A 22,721-nucleotide genomic window follows, 5' to 3' on the forward strand; every position below is an offset into this window, starting at 1 on the left:
ATGACATGGTTTGAAACGAAGATGAGCACTGCCTCCTAGGGTCAGGAACGACTAGCACATATGTGCGAGGGGAACCTTTACCTTACCAACTAGGTCTCTTTGCTTTTGAATTACAGCATACTCTAGGCCATTAAAGTGTTCAAGAAAAGCTACATAGAAGAAGGATTGTCCTGTTTCTGTAGGGTGCTTTTATTCATTGTGTAGTATTTTATTCATTGCGTAGTTGAATTGGCCTGTGAGCAGGTGCTTTTTTGTGCCTTGGTGAAAAGGGTATTAAACCCATTTTTTTTTGATGTCCCACAATTCTATATTTTTAAAATATTTGTTCTGCATTCAGGCTGTCTGTAGCCAGAACACAACTTCCCGCTTAACACCTAGGCTGCTTAATTATTATTTTTAATTCAAAACCTTTGAATGACAACAGGATGCAATTTGGATAGTGAAACAAAACAATCTCCTAATTTTCTTATCTAATCAAAACATGATTTGATGAAATTGAAAGCAGGTGGAAGGAGAGAGATGAAATTGATGAAACACATTCGTTGAAGGCAGGTGCTAACTGTAGTTTATTCCCTAACAATTTTGTTCACTGTTTTCCCTTCTCCTTGTTGTTTCTAGTAAACAAGTAACCAAGTAGCCTCAGAAATAGCTATTGGTATAATAACTGGGAGTTAATAATAGACACCTCCAGTTTTGAAAAAAAAATGATGAAAATAGGGAAAATAAAATAGTTAACTTTTAATGGTGTACAGTTCCATGGTTGCTATCTGTTGGGGCAGTATTAGGGTTCAGAGTTCATCAGCTGTGGTCCAGACAACAGATTTCTTGGCATTTAACTGGTATCTTCAGAGGCAGGGCTGTCTTCACATAAATATGTGAAGATACAGAGACCATCTTGCCTCCAAAGATGCCAGTCACATTTGCTGGCAAAATATCAGGAAATCTGTTGTCTACACCACCACCCCAAACTGCCCAAAAGTTACATTTATTGATTCTGAATTGGTTCATAATAGCTTTTCTAAAATTTATGAGATTCTTGAGGTCTGTCAAAGCTTTCAGTAGAAAAACTTTCCACAGTTTGGGAGCAGCTAAAGAGATAAGTTGGTGAGGTTTTTTTTTTTAAGTTTCTATGGATATTAATAATGAAATAAATAAAAATGGGAAAAGCAGCTTGTTAAATAAAATAGGAAAGATTACTATGATGGATTTTGAGCATTTTTTCTATTTAATAATTTTGATCCTTTTTATCAATCTTGTCACTCAGAGGACGCTTGACCTTTCACTTTCAACTTTTCTTTCTTACTTTTGTAAATCTTTAGATCAGAGGTGTCAAACTCATGGCCTGCAGGCCAGATGTGTCATGTGCTGGCCACGCCCACACTCAGTTTAGCGAAAGGAGGGGGAAGTCTTGATACATTACGTGACACCACCGTGACAATTGCAAGTTTGACACCTCTGCTTTAGACGCTTAGAGCATTCTGTTGTATCAAGTTTATCAGATACATCAAGATGTGATTTTTCAAAGTCAAGAGATATCTTACAATATGAGAAAGATGTACAAAATATCTGTGCAGGGATGACTTAGAACAGTGGCCCACAACCTATTGGGCAGCAGGGACCAGTTTTGTGGAAAGAGGTTTTTCCATGGACCAGAGGAAGCATGGTTTCGTGTTCTGCCTGCATCCCGCTGATGAGGCTTCACTTGTTTGCATGGTCTGGTTTCTGGCATGCTGTGTACAGGTTCCAGCCCACAAACTGGGTGGTGGTGGGGAGTTTGGGAACCCCTGACATACAACATTACAGTATAATTAAATGGGTAGCTGACAAGATCGTCATTCACACTGCTGTCCAAAATTCAGTGTCTCTTCTATCCAGAAAAAGATATGTTGGCTAAGCAGTTGATAAGCTTGTGGTGTTTGAATAAGGAGATGTTCTCATTAATCCTGAGAATTGGCTATTCAAAAAAAATGGAGCAGCTGGGAAAAACAACTGCGTAGCACCAGAGCCATTTCTTCTGAGGAACATTCACTCCAGTGTCATGAATGCTGAGTCATGAAACTCTTTAGAAAAAAAATCCATAGGTACCAGGTGCTTCCTGTTTTTCAGTGAGGCAGAATTTTTGTTCAATTAGGCACTGTTCCCTATATATGCCAAATATAACATAGCAGGATTGGAGCTTTTCTGGTTGAAAAATTCACTAAAATGTGTACATCTTTAGGATGGAAAAACACATTAGCTCATTCACTGTATTTGTCTAGGCATCTGAGGAGGCATATTTTGTGTCAGATTGCTTTGCAAGCACTTTTAAAGACTCTGCGTAGTTATAATAGCACATACCTCTGGCCCATTTACCAGGATGCCCAATGAATTTGGTTATCAAAGATCAAAGAACTATGATAATCAAATTCATAGCTAACAGTGAATTTCTCAACCTGTCCCTTTTTCAGGAATGTTGAGGCAGCAGGAACAGGATGTTGAATTCATTTTGGAAAAAAAAAGTGAGAAAAACTTGTTTGAACTTTAGAAACCAGGAAACTCCATATTCATGGAGCTTAGAGGGAGGGAGCAGGGATTTGCCAACTATTCTATTAATATAATAGCAGAGTTGGATGGGACCTTGGAGATCTTCTAGTCCAACCCCCTGCCTAGGCAGGAAACCCTATACCGTTTCAGACAGATGGCTATCCAACATCTTCTTAAAGACTTCCAGTGTTGGGGCATTCACAACTTCTAGAGGAAGCTGTTCCACTGATTAATTGTTCTAACTGTCAGGAAGTTTCTCCTCAGTTCTAAGTTGCTTCTCTCCTTGATTAGTTTCCACCCATTGCTTCTTGTTCTACCCTCAGGTGCCTTGGAAAGTAGTTGACTCCCTCTTCTTTGTGACAACCCCTGAGATATTGGACCACTGCTATCATGTCTCCCCTAGTCCTTCTTTCTCTTAAGCTAGACATACCCAGTTCCTGCAACCATTCTTCATATGTTTTAGCCTCCAGTCCCCTAATCATCTTTGTTGCTCTTCTCTGCACTCTTTCTAGAGTCTCCACATCTTTTCTACATCTTGGCGACCAGAACTGAATGCAGTATTCCAAGTGTGGCCTTACCAAGGCATTATAAAGTGGCATTAACACTTCATGTGATCTTGATTCTATCCCTCTGTTGATGCAGCCTAGAACTGTGTTGGATTTTTTGGCAGCTGCTGCACACTGCTGGCTCATATTTAAATGGTTGTCCACTAGGACTCCAAGATCCCTTTCACAATTACTGCTGTTGAGCAAGGTACCACCTATACTGTACCTGTACATTTTGTTTTTGTTGCCTAAATGTAGAACCTTACTCTTATCACCATTGAATTTCATTTTATTGGGCTAGTTTGTTTGGTTTTGTAGCTTTGATAATTCATTGACGCAAGGGATAGATTGGTGAGAATTCTTGTAAGGTTTTTTTGAGATACCAGGCCTTTGGGTATTTGGCAGTCATTCCTGATATAGGAAGACACACCTTTTTCTTGCCTTTGCCTTTGCTATATGTCTATTTTATAGAATAAGCCTTCCTGAATTGCGCTAAACTGAAGCATATGCTGGTTTGCCTCTAGGGAAGTCCCCAATGAGCATACATATCTTTAGGCTCTTAAGGCCAGTTTTTGAAGTCTGTAACACTTCACTTGAAAACATGTTATTCTCCTTTCTTTCTGCTATTTAAGGTAGGAATGCCTTTGCCATTAGGCTGGTAATCTGGGTGTTGCATCAGGATATTGTTGCTGAAGTGGTGCCCTTCTGGGACTGAGGTTGTTTTTCTGGCTGGTCCTGTTTATTTTTATTCTCCTCTGCTCTCTTGAGTATTGCAGTTAGGCTTTGGGAAGCGAAGATGGCACTATGAGAGCAAAAAGTGCTATGAAGAGCTTTTGGCCTCTACTTTGCCAGCTGCTAAACAGCCACTTGTTGAAGGTAATTGGGAAAGTTCACCCACGGCTCAGACGATAGATGAGCATTTGGCTCAGTCAATAATGAATCTTGTTTCCCATCAAATGTAGCTGCAACATTTCCACCAGAGCACCCAGAGATGCCAATGATTTGTTGCCGGTGATCAGTACCACAAAGAAATGGGGAGATGCGCTGAGTTCTGTGAAGACAGAGCTGGATGATATTCTGAAAAATAACCTTGCAATATATTTGGGGTTTTTGAAGATTCTTTTTTCAATATTAGGTCAGGTTGTACAGTAATTCTAGGTCAGACAGGCAGAAAAAGGAAAATTGATATTTTGGTTTGTCAGGATCCACACCCTATCTCGTTGTTCTGCAGCTTGTTTCTCATAGAGAGCTGTCAACAAGGAGGAGTTAACATTTCTTCAGCACCCGAATAATAAAGTTAAGCACCTTTATAGATTTTATTATTGCTTTCAGAGGGCATCATGTACTAATGCTAAGTAAATAGAGATATTATAGCCCTAACATTGCTATTTATTCAGTATATGTTGCCTTTTATTTAGGTTAAGCTTTAGAGAAACAGCAAAGATTAGTGCATCCTTAAATTGCAAAAGCCAGTTTTTTTAGTTATGCTACCTACTATCATGCTTAATATTTGTATCTCATCCTACATTTAAGGATCTTAAAACTTCAATGTATGGTTTCCACCATATTTGTTTTGCAGGTCAATATGGGTTGGTGTTCCAGAGGCTTAGTCTTCCAAGCTTTTGGACTCCTGTGGGAGCCTATCCTCAGGGAGCCTATGGCTGGATTTTCCCTTCATATGTGGCTAAAATAAAGTTGGATAGTTTAGCAATAGCACTTAGACTTATATACTGCTTCATAGTGCTTTACAGCCCTCTCTAAGCGGTTTACAGAATTGGCATATTGCCCCCAACAATCTGGGTCCTCATTTTACTGATCTCAGAAGGATGGAAGGCTGGGTCAACCTTCAGCCTGGTTAGATTCGATCTGCCAAACTGTTGGCAGCCAGTGATCAGCAGAAGTAGCCTGCAGTACTGCACTCTAACCACTGCGTCACCGCTGCTCTTAGTTTGAGGTTGAACGTATTGTGTGATCCCAGTTAGAGTCTCAGTAAGTGTAAACCAAGCGATCAGGTTAAGCTGTGATACATTTTATTTATTTGGGCACAGTTAGACGTTGATAAATGTGTTTAGCTTAGGAGATAGGATAGCGATAATAGAGTGGTTCAGGTTCACCTTATGAGCTTCATAGCAGATGATAAATTCAAACTTGGCTTGAAGTGCTTTCTTCTACTGTACTGCATTGATTTTCTCTAGTGTTCTTGTCAACATTGCCTTGGCCTTTCTTTTCATAGCAAGTTGAATAGTGAAATACCATGGTAAACAGCTTGTCTGATACTCCAAGGTCCTCCTGTTTTTTGAATTCACTGGCAGCTTTTGTGACAGAACTGTCAGCCTATATTGTGTTGCAAACCCTTTTTATTCTCTTTGCAATGGGCACACAAGAAGAACTGAAAACTCAGTAATTCAAAATACATGTATATTGTGTTTCCTGCTATGTAGCATTTGTTATGGCCCATGTTTCTACTAACAATGACTTCTGCTTAACACAGCACTTTGAATAGCAAAGCAAGAAAGGAAGAGAAATAATTCTCCTGGACATCCACATGATGCCCCTATGGCTTATACAGAAATCCCCCTACCTGCATTCATTTTTTTAAAATTCTTTTGAATAACAACATCATTATCATCTGAAATTAGTAGAGGTGTACATGAAAAAAAAACCTTTTCAAATCTTGAAAGAAGTAATTTTATTCTGAAGGAAATTATTTTGAATTGGTAGTGGTTGGTTGTAACATAATTCAAAGTAACTTGAGTGTTCCATGTTTTGTTTAAATAAAATGTATAAGAATTTGGAGTGTTTAAGCAATGGACAGCTTTCTGATATGTTAGGACAGTGGTTCTCAACCTTTCCAATGCCGCGACACTTTAATACAGTTCCTTATGTTGTGGTGACCCCCAACCATAAAATTGGTGTTTTGGTTCCCAAGACCATCGAAAATATGTGTTTTCCAATGGTCTTAGGTGACCCTTGTGAAAGGGTCGCTGGACACCCCCCCAAAGGGGTCCCAACCCACAGGTTGAGAACCATGTGTTAGGAGGAGAGGGGATGGAGGGAAGGAGATGAGGGAATTAAAAGCTGTGGTCTAAGTAAGAGGTTTGTAAGATACAGTTATTATAGCCTATCTCGATAAAGTATGGCTTCCTATTGATTTTCTGGCCTGCTCTACCTAGTGGGGTTGACAGCCAGGACTCTCTTGGCCAGAAAAGTAACATCTGAACTGCATGTGGCAAGACATCTTCCAATGACATCACTAAACCAGAATGGTTCCATTATCAAAACATTCCCCACTTACAAAAATCTTCGAGTTGGTCTGTGTCCGAAACAAAATACTGTACATTATTTTGAATCAGAAAGAACCACACATTTATGTGTGGTTCGCTTCATGCATGAATCACTAGAAGGTCAGTGCTCCAAGAGGTTCATGTTCAAACCATTTTGCATATCTCTAGACGTCAGTTTGTGGCAAAGCAAGGTGTCAGACTCAGACATAATCTGATCTATAAGCTATTTTTAAAATTATTTAAGGTGTTGCCTTTAGCACCCACACAAGAACATAAAATGATGACTGCATCCAGGGCTTTGATATATATCATATACCTATATATATCCATGAAATAGATAAGGTACATTGAGCCCTAGAGACGTCTATGGAGATTCTCAATCATTCAGGTCATGGTTGTCCCAAAGGTGCTTTTTTCAGCCCTAGAGAGGTATCTGAAAGACCAGTAGGGTGGTAAGGAACAACCCACAGGTGTGTGCTTTATGTTTGGATATCTGTACAAAACATCTTGAGGGTGCTGTTAACATGCCCTTAAATTTCTTGAATCCCCACGATTACCCCCAGATTGAGGGCTCTGCCCAGGAATGTTATTAGGTTGTGAGATGCTCTTCCATTTCTAATATACCCTTTCTATGTATGCAAAGCCAGTATTACTACTTTTTTCCACTGATGGGATGGGAGGAGCAGTAACATTAGTGTTAGTATTTGTGATTTTCTAATCTAGACATATGTAAATATCACAGAAGTAAAACCTAACTAAAGCAGAATTTTGTAAATACTTGTACCTAACAATGATGACTTAGGTTAACATGAGTGCAACTATAACATTTTATAAGCTGTATTTTGAATCATTAAATGGTCTTGCTATCTATAAGCAGAAATGTCATGAATCAGACATTTTTGTGGTCTGGGTATAATGGTTATACAAACTGGAGTAATTGGAGACAGATCACTTTACTGCACTGAAAGAAAGCACACGAGCCAGAATTCTGAAAGGCTTTGACAAAAAGACAAAAATAGTAAGGGAAGAAGAAGCTGAGTTAGTAGAATGAATGCCAGGAGTTGGAAACCACAAATCTTGAGAGCATCCAGGTGAGGAAGAACAGAATACAAAAATAACAGGCTGGAGAGTCCTTATTAGTTGAAGTAGGATGATAGCAAGGAGAAGCTTTTAGGGAGAGTGTTTCCAAATGTAGATCAGTCACTAGACAAGTATGTCATTTGAATAACAACTTTCCTTTATGAATGTTTAGTTATAATGCATAGCTTTTTAAAGTGGTTAATGCATATTCACATTAAAGTGTAATTTTATTTCAGAGCTAACCATAGTAAACTAGTACCGTGCTGTCCTGAAAAAAAATACCTATCATGAAAATAAGTTCTGTTGAATTTTACACGTGTGCCCAACATAAGCCCTACTCCTTGCCCCAAACAAGCCCTAATTAAGACACCACCCACTCCTGGGTGCACAGGGTGGGGCAAGGCGCACGGGTAAAAATTAAGCTAGGGTGGGGATGGGGGGGTGGAACTGCCCTACTACTTACCTTCAGACAATTGCAGCCAGGTCTCGCACACCCCAACACCTACCTTGCTGACTTACTTCTTCTCCGGATCAATCCGGACTCTGTTATCAGCTGCAGAGGCCTTCAGGAAAGCCTTGCCAGCATTGCTGGCATTGCCAGCCGCTCACACCATTGCTATGAAACATGAAACAAATATGTAAAACCTGTTTTTTTTAATCTTTCTCTCTCACAGGACTGCCCGCAGATCCTTCCAAGCACCCAGATCTATATCCCTGTTGGTGTAGTGAAGCCTATCACTTTAACTGCCAAAAACCTGCCACAGCCACAGTCTGGACAGCGCAATTATGAATGCATTTTCCATATCCCTGGGAACCCTTCCCGTGTCACTGCCCTGCGTTTCAACAGTACCAGTATCCAGTGTCAGAATACTTCGGTGAGTCCATAGTCCAGAACTGTCCTTTGAAAAAACTTACTTTGGCCTTGGATCTAGAGGAAGGCTGAGATGTAGAAAATTATGTAACCTCAACCTGTAAAATGTTTGAAATCTTCTCATATCTTGCACTTATGCATTAATTATATTTATAGACAGTTCTGTGTTTCCTGCATATACGCCCTACACAGTATCAGGAAGGATGTATTTTGATCTTTGTTCATTTTGCCTAATTCATGTTGACTTTTTTTTTAGTGGGTTGTGTTTTCCCTTTTTTTAAAATGGAAAATGTAGTTATTGAGCTTCATCCAGGTTTTTCTCTTAAGATTTAGCATTCTAGTCTCATTCATTTTCTTGTTGTGTTGTTGTTGTAGTAGAGGTGTGGACAGGAAGTGATATTAGATACTCTATGTTCACCACCTTGGGTTACTTATAAAGTAATAAAGGCAGGATAAATAAAAAAAATAAATTCATTCACAGGTGTGTGTGTGGGGGGAAGAGATAAGCTACCCCCCCCTCTGTGTTCATATTGTCCTATACCCAAATATTTCCTGGATGAGAAACCAAATGGTTTTAATTAGGTCAGGTTAGTAGTCTCACGTGAGATTACTTAATTGCCATGAGTGCTCTTTTGACAGAAAAAAATAATAACAAAGGCAGTAGCAGGTGTTGTTATTGTTTCAAGAAGTTTCACATCCCTCACAGTACCAGAGTATTGGATGAATGGTCTTAAAGGAGCTCAGATCATAAAGACCGGTAAACTTAATGTGCTAATCTGCAGAGACATACTATTTCTTGGCTAGACTTCTGGGCTATCTTCTAATCATCACGCCTTTATTTAAGACTCTGTTCTGCTGAATAGACCACATTAGCTCAGGGGAGTGAAGTGTAGTTAAACTAGCAGAAGGACAATCAAATAATATTGATAGGAAATTCTAGATGAGTCTAAGGGCACCCAATCAGACCATCAAAGAATTGTATGTGTAATTAGTGTCAGCAAGTAAACTATTACTTCTGTTCATTTTTCAGTCTGTATAGAGATATCCAGGAAACTGTGAACTGTTCTATTATAACAAAATTTGGTGACATTGTCCATTTGGTAGTGTTGTGGCCCACCAGCGGCCAACAGAGCTGGCAGCAGATTCGGACAGTGAGGAGCTTGGGGAGGAGTCTGGGGAAGGCTCTGATGAGGGCTCTGTGTTGGAGGCAGAGAGGGGGCAAGAGCCATATGCCAGTTATCAGTTGTCTTCAGACATCAGTGAGGCAGATGAATAGCTGGAGCCTGTTCCCAGTGTGCGCATGCCCACAGTTACCAGTCAAAGGGAACAGCTAAACAACAGGGGGAACAGCTAAAGAACAGGGGTCAGCTTGGGAGTAAGGCCACAGGTGGATAATGAATGGCCCCTCCTGGAGGAAATAAAAGAGGAGCAAAAGGGGAGGGGAATTTGCAGGAGACAATTAGTTTGCTTAATTGGTTCGTGACTCTCCGAGAGTCCTTGCCAAGTTTTGCAGACATCGGCCTGTCAGTTCTCCAAGCCAGATAATGTCTGTGACTGTAAATCTTCCCTTGAAAGACTTTGTTGGATGTGAATGAGTAGAATTCAGAGTAAAAGGGAAAATGAGTTTGCTGCATGCTTTTGGGAAGCCTAGGTCAGAACAGGTAGCCTTTAAGAATAAACTTATATAGTCTGTTCCTTACATTTTTCTAGTTTTTTTCAAAGCGGAAGTTCAGAACACAGAACATTTTGTGATTGTCTCTTTTATGTTATATTCTTTCCCCATAGCTGAGATTTATAGCCTGCAACTCTCTGCAGCTTTGACTATAATCCCCAAATTGCTGATGACTTATAATTTTAATGTATTATGAAAAGTAGACTTGATTAAGTATACTGTATGGGGAGAAATCAGATTAGATGTGATTAATTTCAGTTACATTAAGACATTTAATTTTATTCTGGACCCATGTTTTGAAGTGTCATCTCTGTTATGTTGTTAGAAAATGAAATGCAGCCCTCAGCTCAAAAAAAGTTTGACTCCAATTGTCTGTTTTGATATACATGAAACTACTGGCAGATTTTACTTGAGTTTTGGAATTTGACGCCCCAAGTCTATTTCCTTTCCAACTAAATCCAAAGAAGCTGTTCCAGGTTCTAAATTACTGTCATAATATTAGACAGAATAGAACAGATGAGTGAAACACAAATTGAAGCTCAGTCTAAATGGAGACACTGTCAATCAGTTGAAATTCAGATCAGAAAATAAGGATGGAATCTTGTATCGGTTGAATTTGAAGTATACAGTACCTTTCTTGGGCACTCTAATCCTGGATATCTGGGATTTTGTGTTCACTCCGGGTATTACAATCTTGAGTACTTCTCTCATAAATCCTCCCTGCCCACTTAAATGAAATAACATCTGCAGGAGAGAAGCTGTGTTGGTTTTGGGGTGAGCCAGTATCCTGGTGAGACTAATAGTAAGACAAGAATGTATTTTAACAGCTAAGGCTTGTGATGGTGAACCTATGGCATTCATGCCATGTTGCCCGCCACATGCTGCCTTGCCTGTTTGTCTTCTGGGTTTCTTGCATGGATGTGTGTGCAACAATCAACTGTCCTTTGTGTGTGTAGCAGTGGTGAAAGTTGGTGTGCACATGCGCGCCGGCCAGCTGATTGTCGAATGCACATGCGCATCAGTACTCGGAAGTTTGGCTTTTCTGGAGCGTTAACCCTTCATGTGTGCAGCAGTGCTGAAAGTGGGCGTGCACATGCGTGTCGGCCAGTTGATTGTCGGGTATGCAAGCATGCCAGAACCTGGAAGTTTGGCTTTTCTGGAGCGCAATCCCTTCTCAGTACGGCAGTGCCAAAAACCGGCTTGCAAATGTGTGCTGACCGGCTGATCATTGGGTGTACATGCACACTAGAACCCGGAAGTTTGGCTTTTCCTGAGCAGGGCCCCGATGAACGCGCGCACACATGCGCGGCGTTTCCGCGCTACCTTTTTGGCACTCAGTGCTGAAAAGGTTCGCCATCACTGGCTAAGGCTAATGTACCTCAAGTCAACTGCATTTCCGAAGGGGGCAAATGTTAACTAGAAAAACTAAAGCGTAATGTGTATGTATATGATTAGGCAGCAGCAACCAAATCTTGCCTGTAGACAAGACAGCAAACTGTTAAGAGAGTGTTTTCTATTGAATCTCTGGCATGGTTGCTGTTTTTATATGGCCTGCAAACCCTCCAGGATTTCCATCCTTGCAGAGTTGCGGAGAAGGGCTATGTTTTGTTATGTGTATGGAAGTAAATCAGATCAGGCAGTAAATGGTTTATTCAAAAATTAGGTTGAATATTCTCTTTGTAGGTAAAAAATGATATTTTGTTGGGGTTGTGTATTCCTTCTTTCCTTTCCCAGGACAACTTCTTCCTGCCTGCCTGCTAGTCATTTCTCTGGATACTGGTTGTTTTTGCTACCATTAACAGCAGGATACCAGTCATGTTTACTGTGAGAGAAACAAGCAAGGCTTCTTCTCTTTCCCAAGAAACCTTGTGGGAGTATTGCGGATGTGTACATGCATGTGGATGAAATGCATAACGTCAAACCAAATATTTATTTGTTCATTGATTCTGCAATTCTGCATATGGGGGAGGGTTATTTGTATGACAGTTGAGAAAACATATTAGTACATGTACACTGAAGAGCCTGATGATAGGGACTGGACACTGCAAAGAAGTTTTCTTTTTGAGGTAACTGTATCACCTACTGCAGGGGTGTCCAAACTTGGGAACTTTAAGACTTGTGGACTTCAACTCCCAGAATTCCCCAGCCAGCCTGGCTGGGGAATTCTGGGAGTTGAAGTCCACAAGTCTTAAAGTTCCCAAGTTTGGACACCCCTGACCTACCTGCTAAAATAGGCAAGCAAGGTAAGGGAGAAAGGATGCTATACTAAACAATACAACATAATAATCCTCAGGTACTTGGTGAAAACAAAAAGTAAAATTAAAGTAATAAGTAATATGGAAGGCATGAAAAACAAAGATAGGTCTTGCTTAAGGACTGCCCTGTTTAGCGACCATTTGAAGTGATGACAGCACTGACAAAAATTAAATTGGGGTCCTGAAAGAGAAGCTGTTGGCTGGAGGTCATTGGTGCATTAACAAAGAAGGCAATCCTGCCTCTCTGCTGCATCATATATTTTTAAATTTTGTTTTATTTTTTATTTTTCAATTTTAATCTGTTTTTATATTTATTTATTTTTTAAAAAAATTAAACAAACAGAAACATAAAACACACACAACCTTCTTCCATTTCATATAGCATGTCGTTGGGTTACAAGATTTTGTGCATCCTTTCCATGGTCACCACTTACAATTATCTATCGAATCACAAATTGTTCATTAGATAAACATAAGTACATTATTGTTATATGTCAATTTTTCAACCGTAATTATTATTCCTTAATTTTAAACAAGATATTCTAAATATTGAATCCATATATACAACATCATTTTGCATCAATGGTTCAACTCCAGTTATTATTCCTACATTTTAAACAAAATATTCTATATATTGAAAACATACATACAACATCATTCCATTACATCATTCTAATCTGTTTAACAGTGCTAAACCATTATAGTAGTGCATATATCATTCTATTATTCTTAAAATATAAAAAGTTCTCCCACTTTTTCCATTACCATGATTTTTATCTAACCATTGATAAAACAAATCCCAAACCTTGTAAAATTGTTCATCTTCTTGTTCTCTAATTTCAAATGTCAATTTACTCATTTCCGCACATTCCATAATTTTTTGAATAATTTCCTCCTGCGTTGGTATTTTCTCATTTTTTCAATTTTTTTGCAAATACAATTCTAGCTGCTGTTAAAACATTTACAATCAAATATTTCAAGTCTCTATTATATATTTCTGGTATAATTCCCAATAAAAAAGTCTCTGGTTTAAAGTCTATATGTTTTTGTGCCATTTTCTCTAACCAGGTGTGGATCTTAGTCCAATACCTTTTAGCTTCTGTGCAAGTCCACCACATATGGTAATATGAGCCCAGTGTCTGATGACATTTCCAACACTTTTCTGATTTATTCTTGAACATTCTTGCTGTTCTCGTCGGGGGGTAGATGCCACCTGTAAAACATATTATACAAATTTTCTTTATATGCTGTTGACATTGTCATTTTGTAATTTTGAGACCACAATTTCTGCCACTTCTCTAATTCAATCCCATGCCCAAAGTTTTTCCCCAAGCTATCATAGTTCCTTTAACCTGTTCTTACTTAACCCCTAGTAAGTGTCCATAAAGTTTTTAAATTACTTTTTCATCAGTACCCATCAAAATTTTATCTACCTCAGTCATTTTATCATAAAAGCCTTCCTCTTTATGGCCCTTGTCATATCTAGATTGTATTTGCACATATGAAAACCAGTTCATCTTTATGCCTTCCTTTTCCAGTTCTTGCATATATTTAAGTTTACCCTCTGCATTCAATATTTCACCATATCTGTTTGTTCCTTTTTGTATATTATTGTGTATGAAAAAGCTTCAATAGTTGATAGCTAGACTGGAATTTTAAAATAATATTGTCTTTTAATCTTCTCCCAATTTAGTAGCAAAGCCTCCCGTAGGTAATGTCTTCTAAAATACCTCTGTGTTTTAGTTCCCTTGTACCATAAAAAGGCATGCCATCCCAACAATAGATCATGTTCTTCAAGGGTCAATAATCTGGTATTCTTTAGTGTTATCCATTCTTTAACCCACATCAAACTTCCTGCCTGGTGATATAGTTCCCAATTGGGCAGGCCCAATCCTCCTCTTGTTCTTGCATCTTGTAACAGTTTAAGTTTTATTCTTCCTTTTTTCCCCTGCCATATGTACTTCAACACTATTTTATTTAAGTCATCAAGATATTCCTTCCGTAGTCTAATTGGAATCATCTGGAACAGATATAAAATTCTATGTAGAATGTTCATTTTAATTGTAGATATTCTCCCTATCATCGAAACATGACATATTCTTTTCCCATTACTTCAGATCAATCACAATCTGTTGTTTGAGTTTAAAGTAGTCGTTGTCTTTAAGAGCGCTGCATCTTGCTGTTAAATATATCCCCAAATATTTAACTTTGTTAGTAATTTGCATCTCCAAGGTTTCCGCCAAGTCTTCTTTTTGTCTTGTTGACATATTCTTTGTCAAGATCTTCGTTTTGTCTTTATTGATTTTTAATCCTGCTACTTTTCCATATTCTTCTATTCTTTCTATCAATTTAGATGCTGTTTCTAATGGATCCTCTAGAATGAAGACCAAGTCATCTGCAAATGCTTGTAGCTTGTATTCTTTCTTTTTGATTTTCATTCCTTTTATTTCTTTTCCTTCTCTGACATTTCTATTTAAAACTTCTAACGTTAAGGCAAAATAATGATGATAATGGGCAGCCTTGTCTAGTCCCTTTCTTTATGTCAATAGACTCTGTCAAATTTCCATTTATCATTATCTTAGCTGTTTGTTTACAATATATAGTTTGTATGGTTTGAGTACTTTTCTCACCAAAACCCATCTGTTCCAGTTGAAACAGTATAAAGCGCCAATTCACGTTATCAAATGCCTTCTGAGCATCCAAAAGCATCAATGCCAATTGTTTTTCAGGATGTGCCTCATAATATTCCAAAGTATCTAAGATTATCCTCATATTATCTTTAATTTTTCTCTTTGGCAGAAACCCATTTTGATCAGAGTGAATGAAACCACTTAAGTATTTTTTCAGTCATTCTGCCAATATTGAAGCAAACAATTTATAATCTGGTACCGCCCCAGGCACCTGATGGAATCTGACAGATTCCAGACGGAGCTTGGGCCAATTCCTGTAGCCTTGTCCCGCTCCCGCTCCGAGGACCTAGTGACTGCCTGGAATAGGGCGACGACTGGGGCCTTGGACCGGGTTGCGCCTTTGCGACCTCTCCTGCGGCATCGACCCACCCGGGCTCCTTGGTTTACTGAGGAGCTTAGGGTGATGAAGCGCCACAGGAGACGTCTAGAGAGCAGGTGGAGGTCCTCACGCTCCGAATCTGACCGAACACAGGTAAGAGCCTATTTGCGGACTTACCTTGTGGCAATAAGAGCGGCCAAACGTAGACACTGTGCTGCTCTTATTGCGTCCGCGGATAACCGCCCTGCCGCCCTGTTTAGGGTGACTCGCTCCCTTTTATCGCAGGGGGCGCGGGAGACACCCTTACAGGGTAGAGCAGAGGAGTTTGGGGAATATCTTCAGGACAAAATCGATCAGATCCGGAGCGGGTGGACCTCCGTCAGTGGACCAGACGAGCCGCCAACAGCGAGTCTTGAGAGACCATTCTGGGAGGAGTTTGACTCTGTTGCCCCCGAGGATTTGGACAGGTTGCGTGGACGGCTGCGACCCACCACTTGTTTAACGGACCCGTGCCCCTCCTGGCTGGTACTGGCAGCCTGGGAGGTGACACGAGGCTGGCTCCTGGGCCTGGTGAGCGCCTCACTGGGTGAGGGATACTTACCAACCGCCTTGAAAGAGGCGGTGGTGAGACCCTTGCTCAAGAGGCCTTCGCTCGACCCAACGGAGCTAGCTAACTATCGTCCAGTCTCCAACCTCCCCTTCTTGGCGAAGGTTGTTGAGAATGTGGTGGCGCAGCAATTTCCACGACACCTAGACAAATCCGATTATCTAGACCCACGCCAGTCCGGCTTCCGACCCGGGCACAGCACTGAGACAGCCTTGGTCGCGTTGGTTGATGATCTCTGGAGGGCCAGAGATAGGGGTTGTTCCTCTATCCTGGTCCTATTAGACCTCTCGGCGGCTTTTGATACCATCGACCATGGTATCCTATTGCGCCGGTTGGAGGGGATGGGAGTCGGAGGCACCGTTTTGCGGTGGTTCGGCTCCTACCTCTCCGACCGGAAGCAATGTGTGTTGACAGGGGGGCAGAGGTCGTCCCTGAGGCCACTCACTTGTGGGGTGCCACAGGGGTCGGTCCTCTCGCCTCTTCTGTTCAACGCATATGTGAAGCCGCTGGGTGAGATCATCCGTGGTTTTGGGGTTGAGTACCATCTTTACGCTGATGATACTCAGCTGTATATTTCAACCCCAAACCACCCCAACGAGGCTGTCGAAGTGATGTCCCGGTGTTTGGAAGCCGTCGGGGTCTGGATGGGGGACAACAGACTCAAACTCAACCCCTCCAAGACCGAGTGGCTGTGGTTACCGGCACCTCGGTTCAGCCAGCTGACTCAATCGCTGGCCATAGGGGGCGAACAACTGTCCCCTGTGGAGCGGGCGCGCAATTTGGGCGTCCTCCTTGATGCCCGGCTGTCAATGGAGGACCATGTGGCAGCCGTGGCAAGGGGGGCGTTCCACCAGGTTCGCCTGGTGCGCCAATTGCGCCCCCTACTGGACCGGAGTGCCCTGCGCATGGTCACTCATGCGCTGGTGACGTCTCGCCTGGACTACTGCAATGCCCTCTACATGGGGCTTCCCTTGGGACGCATCCGGAGACTGCAGCTAGTTCAGAACGCAGCCGCGCGGGTTATTATGGGACGTACACGTTACTCCCACGTAACACCTCTCCTGCGCGATCTGCACTGGCTACCTGTGGCCTTTCGGGTGCGTTTCAAGGTATTGATCACCATCTTTAAAGCGCTCCATGGCAGAGGACCTAGTTATCTGCAGGATCGCATCCTACCACATACGTCCCTGCGACCTATCCGCTCACACAGGGAGGGGCTCCTCCTGGTGCCGTCTGCTAGGCAATGCCAGCGGGCGACACCTAGGAGTAGATCCTTCTCTGTGATGGGCCCAACCCTCTGGAATGACCTCCCCCCAGACATTCGAACTACCACCGACCTCCGTTCCTTCCGGCAAAAGTTAAAGACTCACCTATTTCAATCAGCTGGCCTGGCACTTTCTTAGTTTTACCTCCCAGGGATTTATTTTATTTTCGGGTTTGGGGTTTTAATTGTGATGTTTTTAGGTATTTATTTCTTAGTACAGCCTATCTCCCCCTCCAAATGTATTTTAAATCTAGCTTAAATGTATTTAATTATTATGACTGGTTTTATTGTATTGACTGTACACCGCCCCGAGTCCCTTTTTGGGAGAGGGGCGGTCTAAAAATCTAAGAAATAAATAAAATAAATAAAAATAATCTGAATTTAACAAGGAGATTGGTCTGTAATTCTTAATTTGTAATAAATTGGCCTCCTCCTTTGGTAAAAGTGTAATATATGCTTCTGACCATGATTTGGGTATTCTCCTCTCTGATATCACCTCATTCATAACTTCTAATAATGGAAGAGACAATGTTTTTATATTTATAATTGTCTGGATATTATTTGTGTATATTTGTGCAAAATTATAAGAATAATTTTGATGTGCTTTGGGAGAAATCATATTAGAAGGAAGATGTGTTTCAAGAGACTGAGTCAGCTGGTTAAATCTCTTAGTTGCATCACTCTACTGAAAATTTAGCTGTGAGCTAAGCCTTTTTATTAGTTATAAATGTATTAAGTTTAGAGCCAGTCTTTTAGTAAATATGTATGTTTGTATCACTGAAAATTAATCAAATAAAATAATATAGCATACTACACTACACCATGAATTTTTAAACTACCTATTCTTTAATCTCTCCCCCTGTCTCCCTCACCCCCCCAACTCTCTGTGTGTATATAGTAGGTCAGGCCAACATACATAAATTACATTAAATGTTTGAGTTGGTTGCCATTTTTTAAACACTTCCTTATTCATTTAATATGTGACCTTTATACATTTCTAAGTACAGTAATATTTTCTCTGAAATAAAAATTAATAACATTAATAAAACATATTAATCGGCCTGTGGGACCCGACAAGACATATGTATGTGTCTTATGTTAATACAAAGTATTGATTATATGACTGAAAGGAAAATTTAGTTTTTTTTCTGGAGGAATTTTGCAGGATTAGCCAGGATTGGGTATTGTGATGTCCAAATGGCCTCAAGACAGAGTTAATTTGAAGCCACGCCTCTGTGCTCCTTGCTTCTGGTTCCCAGTTTCAACTCGTGTTGAAAGAAAGGTTGCTTTTGGTTCCTGATTCTTCCAAAAACAATCCAGTGCCATCCTGCAAATTCTTTCTCCCTGCCTTCTTCCCCTTGCCTCCATCTGATACCTGAAAGCCTCCCCTTGGTGTGGCTTGCTCCCAGCCCCTGCTAAGGGATTTAAAAGTTGCTTCCTGGGGCTTTAGAGGCAGGATGCCATTTTGGGGGCCATTTTGGGGGCTCAATTCCTGCAGGCCACATGGGCTGGGCAGAGGCTACTACAAAGCCTCGTTGGCCATCTTTTCTGCAGTGGTGGCAGCGGCAAGGCCTTGCAGGCCCAGATTGATGCCAGGAGGTCCGGAGTGGCACGGGACAGTGAGGACCATGTGGCGTGCCACGTGGCGATGCCGGGAGCAGTGCGGCTGGCAAAAGGGGCAGGAAAAGTCTACCAGAGGCTGATTTAGTTCCGTGGACGCTGTGAGTGATTGTGGGAAACTGTTTTTTGGTATCTGCGATTTCTGGTGGGCTGAGCCTGGTGGAGCCCTTACCTGGTACCATGGCAGATGCAAAGGAGAGGCCAGATTTCCCCCCACATTGTCCCCTGAGGGGGAGCTCCAATGGGGCCCGAGTGAGGCCCACAGAATCTGTGAGACTTCAAAAATCTGCAGCAGCTGGAAAATCCTCCAAGGCCTTGCAGAAGGATGAGGAAAGGAGGCACAGGGCCCTGGAAAAGCAGGTGTCCAGAGCTGAACAGAGAGGTAGGCCTAGTTCTCCCCTGCGGTCTAGATCGCCTATTAGATCCAGGTCTAGGTCTCCTCACAGGGGGGATTCCCCATTGTATCTCAGACATTTCACCTCCCCCCCCACTCTCCATGATGGAACAGGGCCCCTAACTAAGGGATCCTTTTCAGTACAAGAGAGCCAGGTGGGATAGTCCCATCAGGCCATCATTGGCTCCACAGCCTGATGACTGTGCACAAGAAGAGGAGGATTCCTTCATTAGAGACATGGAGCAGCTTTCACCAAGCATTCAGAGGTTTATCTCCTTTGCAATTTCACATGGAATTTCTGCTGGGTTATACAGAAGCAGGCTGTGCGACCCGCAATGGTGGCAAAGGTCCCTGGGAGAGGGGTGCCACAGCCCAGGCCAGGCCGAAGCCTTCCCCCTTGGAGGTACGCCGGCCTGTTTCTCCTTCTCTAACTAGTGAAGGTTCCATGACGGGGGATCAGGTTCAGAGATAGGTAGACATGTCTGATGATGAGGATCCCTCAAAACCTGAGGCACCAGCATTCTCTGGTCTGTTTCCTCTAGATCTGTTCAAGTCACTGTTGCACAAGGCCAGGGCCACAACGCAACTGGGTGAGATGGAGGGCCTCAAGTCGGGTGCCAAGGAGGGTGGTCCGGAGAAAAAGCCAGAAGATCAAGTTTACTCAGAGCCTCCTCCAGCAAAGGAGGAGATCGCTGCTCCTAAGTTGTTCCTAGAGGTAGTTAAAAAGCAGTGGAAATAGCCAGGAACATTTCTCAACCTCAGCAGCAGTGATAGCAGGTTCTTTAACATGGAACCTAGTTTCTCTGAGGTGTTGCAGGTGCCCACAGTGGACCCTCCAGTGGTGGTATTGGCATCCACCTCAACAGTGGTGTCCGGTGATGTGGCTGATTACTTGAAGGCCAAGGACAAGAAGGCAGAGCTGACCCTTCGTAAACATTCCAGACTTCCGTGTTGGCCATCAAGGCAGCTGCCTCTGCATTGTTCTTCAGCAGCACGGCTATCCTTTGTCTACAACAGATGCAGGAAAGGATCCACCTGAGGAGGTGCATACTCATCAAGATCTCAACAAGCTGGTTGCTGTTGCACAATTCTCTGTGGACAGCACTCTGCATGCCATGAAGTATGCCTCACGGGCAATGGCGGCCTCGGTGACCTCCCAACGCCTCCTGTGGCTGAGGGGGTGGCAAGCAGAGAACAAGGCAAAGTGGCACTTGGCATCATTGCCTTATTCTGGGGAATCCGTTTTCGGTACCCCGTTGGACCCAATCCTCGTTGAAGACAAGAATAAAAAGGAGGTCATGCCTATGCCCACAAAGAAGTTGGAGCAAAAATCTGTGCCTTACTTTTGGATTTTTGTCTGGACCAGTCTCATGACAGGGAGCGCCATTGGCACCAGCTGGATGTCAGGTGTGCCTTGCACATTTACTTAAGGCGCACGTAGGGCCTCAGGAATTCTGAGGCACTCTTTGTTTCCTTTTATCCATCTTCCCTGGGGAAGAGGGTGTCCTCCTCGGCTATAGGGAGGTGGATCAAACTGGCCATCGCATTGGCTTATGAGGTTCAGCACTTTCTGGTGCCCCAGGGCATCACAGCACACTCCACTAGGAGTGTGGCTACCTTGGCAGCCTGGGCCACACAGGTGCCTATCGTGGAGATTTGCAGGGCGGCTATGTGGGCCTCCCCATCTCCCTTTATCAGGCACTACAGATTAAACACGTTTGCATTGGCTGATGCGGCATTTGGTCAGAGGGTGTTACAACAGGTGGTAGTGCATGAGGAGCCCAGGACCAATAGTGCCCCCACTGAGGGACCTTAATGTTAGATTCGGGCAACGAGAGAACAGACTCCAGACGATAGTGACATAACAGCTCTTTATTAGTTAGGTAGTAGTGATCCAGCTGAATACGGGGTCGTGCAGCTCCCCTTTTATGGGGAGCTGGCAGACCTCCCGTCCAATCAGAACAACCCCTTGTTCCCGCCCTAGTGGCGGACCTGAGTAGAGACTACAGCGGTTTATGTAAATATCTAACACCCCTCCCATCTTAGATGGAGTGTTCTGGTTTGTTACAAAGTCCTGTAAGTAAGCGGGTCTCTGTCTTGCTCGGGTGGACCTGCGTAACTCTGGTTGTGCCAGAACGGGTGCAGGATCAGAGTGACCTTTTTGTTCCTCCGTCCTGGTCGGGGATTGTTGACTCCCTTTGCTTGGGAGCTGCTCTGTCCTTACGTTGACCTCTGGCTCCACCCTTGGTTCCGCTGTGCCGTAGTCGTTTGTGATGGGCGCGTCGGGTTGTTGTATCAGCCATCCTTCCGATGGTATCAATTCCTCGTTTGATGATCGTAGGTTGGAGTGTGTCAGGCGACCTCGGAGTTGGTCGATGTGTCTTTTCCAGTTCCTACCGTCTTCCAGTTCTAACAAGTAGGAACGAGGTCCGGTGATTCCTATTACCTTTGCCGGAATCCACAGCGTCCCCCCTGCATAGTTGTGGGCATATACTGAATCCCCTATGCTAAAATTCTGAATTTTGCTCGTGGAGTCTGGGGGCGATGTGGCAGAGTAATTTGGGTGTAACCGGTCTAGGTGAGACCGTAGTCGGCGACCCATGAGGAGTTCAGTGGGGCTCCTTCCCGTCGTGGCGCTAGGGGTAATATGTTGAATTAGTAGATAATGGTCAACCCGTGTTTACCAATCACCCGGACCCATCCTAGCGAGGGCCTCCTTTGCAGCGCGCACCATCCTTTCCACCTGACCATTTGATGCCAGATGGAATGGCGCGACGAGGGCGTGCCGAATTCCCTGACTTGCTAGATAGGATTCGAATTGCATGGCCGTGAACTGGGGCCCGTTGTCGGAGACTAGGAGATCGGGCAGGCCGTGCGTGGCGAAAAGTCGCCGTAGTACCTTGATGACCGCCTCTGCCATGATCGATGTCATCAGGACTACTTCTAACCACTTGGAGTATGCGTCCACAACTATTAAAAATGTTTGTCTGTGAACTGGTCCTGCGAAATCAATGTGTATTCGTGACCAGGGTGCCTGCGGTTTGTCCCACTCCGTAGCGGGCGCTTCAGGGGGGGCTGGTCTGGATTCTTGGCACGGATTGCAAGTGGCCACGCATTCCTCTATTTCCTTGTCCATGTTAGGCCACCAAACGTAGCTCCTTGCTAATGCTTTCATCCTTACAATCCCTGGATGCCCAACATGCAAAGCCTCTAATACATTTCTCCGCAGTTTGTGCGGTACAACAACTCGATCCCCCCACAATAAACAACCTTTCAAAACTGACAGTTCATCATGCTTAGACCAAAACAGTTTGAATTCGGGTCCCACAATCCCTTTGGGCCACCCCCTCCATACCCAAGTTTGCACTTGTCTGATTATGTTGTCCTTAGCAGAAAACCTAGCAACGTCCACAGAAGATACTGGTCCTGTGTCCAAACAGTCAATCAAAAGGACTGGTATTTCTGGAGTGGGGTCGGCCAACAGTTCCGGTAACGGGCAGCGGCTGAGCGCGTCTGCGTGCCTCAACGTAGAGCCCGGTCGGTGTACCAGTTTATAGGAATACGCAGCCAGGAAAACAGTCCACCTGGTCATGCGCG

General features: G+C 42.9%; 1 protein-coding gene across 5 annotated transcripts in view; it reads left to right on the plus strand.

Moving 5' to 3' along the window:
- PLXNA1 (plexin A1) overlaps positions 1-22,721 on the plus strand; it is a 434,540-nt gene that overhangs the window by 285,458 nt on the left and 126,361 nt on the right. For all 5 annotated transcript variants that reach the window (XM_081965343.1, XM_081965340.1, XM_081965344.1 and 2 more), the window contains exon 10: positions 8,107-8,307. In XM_081965343.1, the coding sequence (XP_081821469.1) occupies positions 8,107-8,307 (201 nt within the window). The remainder of the gene's footprint in view (positions 1-8,106; positions 8,308-22,721) is intronic.

The sequence above is a fragment of the Natrix helvetica genome (genome assembly GCF_964273705.1).
Source record: "Natrix helvetica genome assembly, chromosome: 1".
NCBI lineage: Eukaryota > Metazoa > Chordata > Lepidosauria > Squamata > Natricidae > Natrix > Natrix helvetica.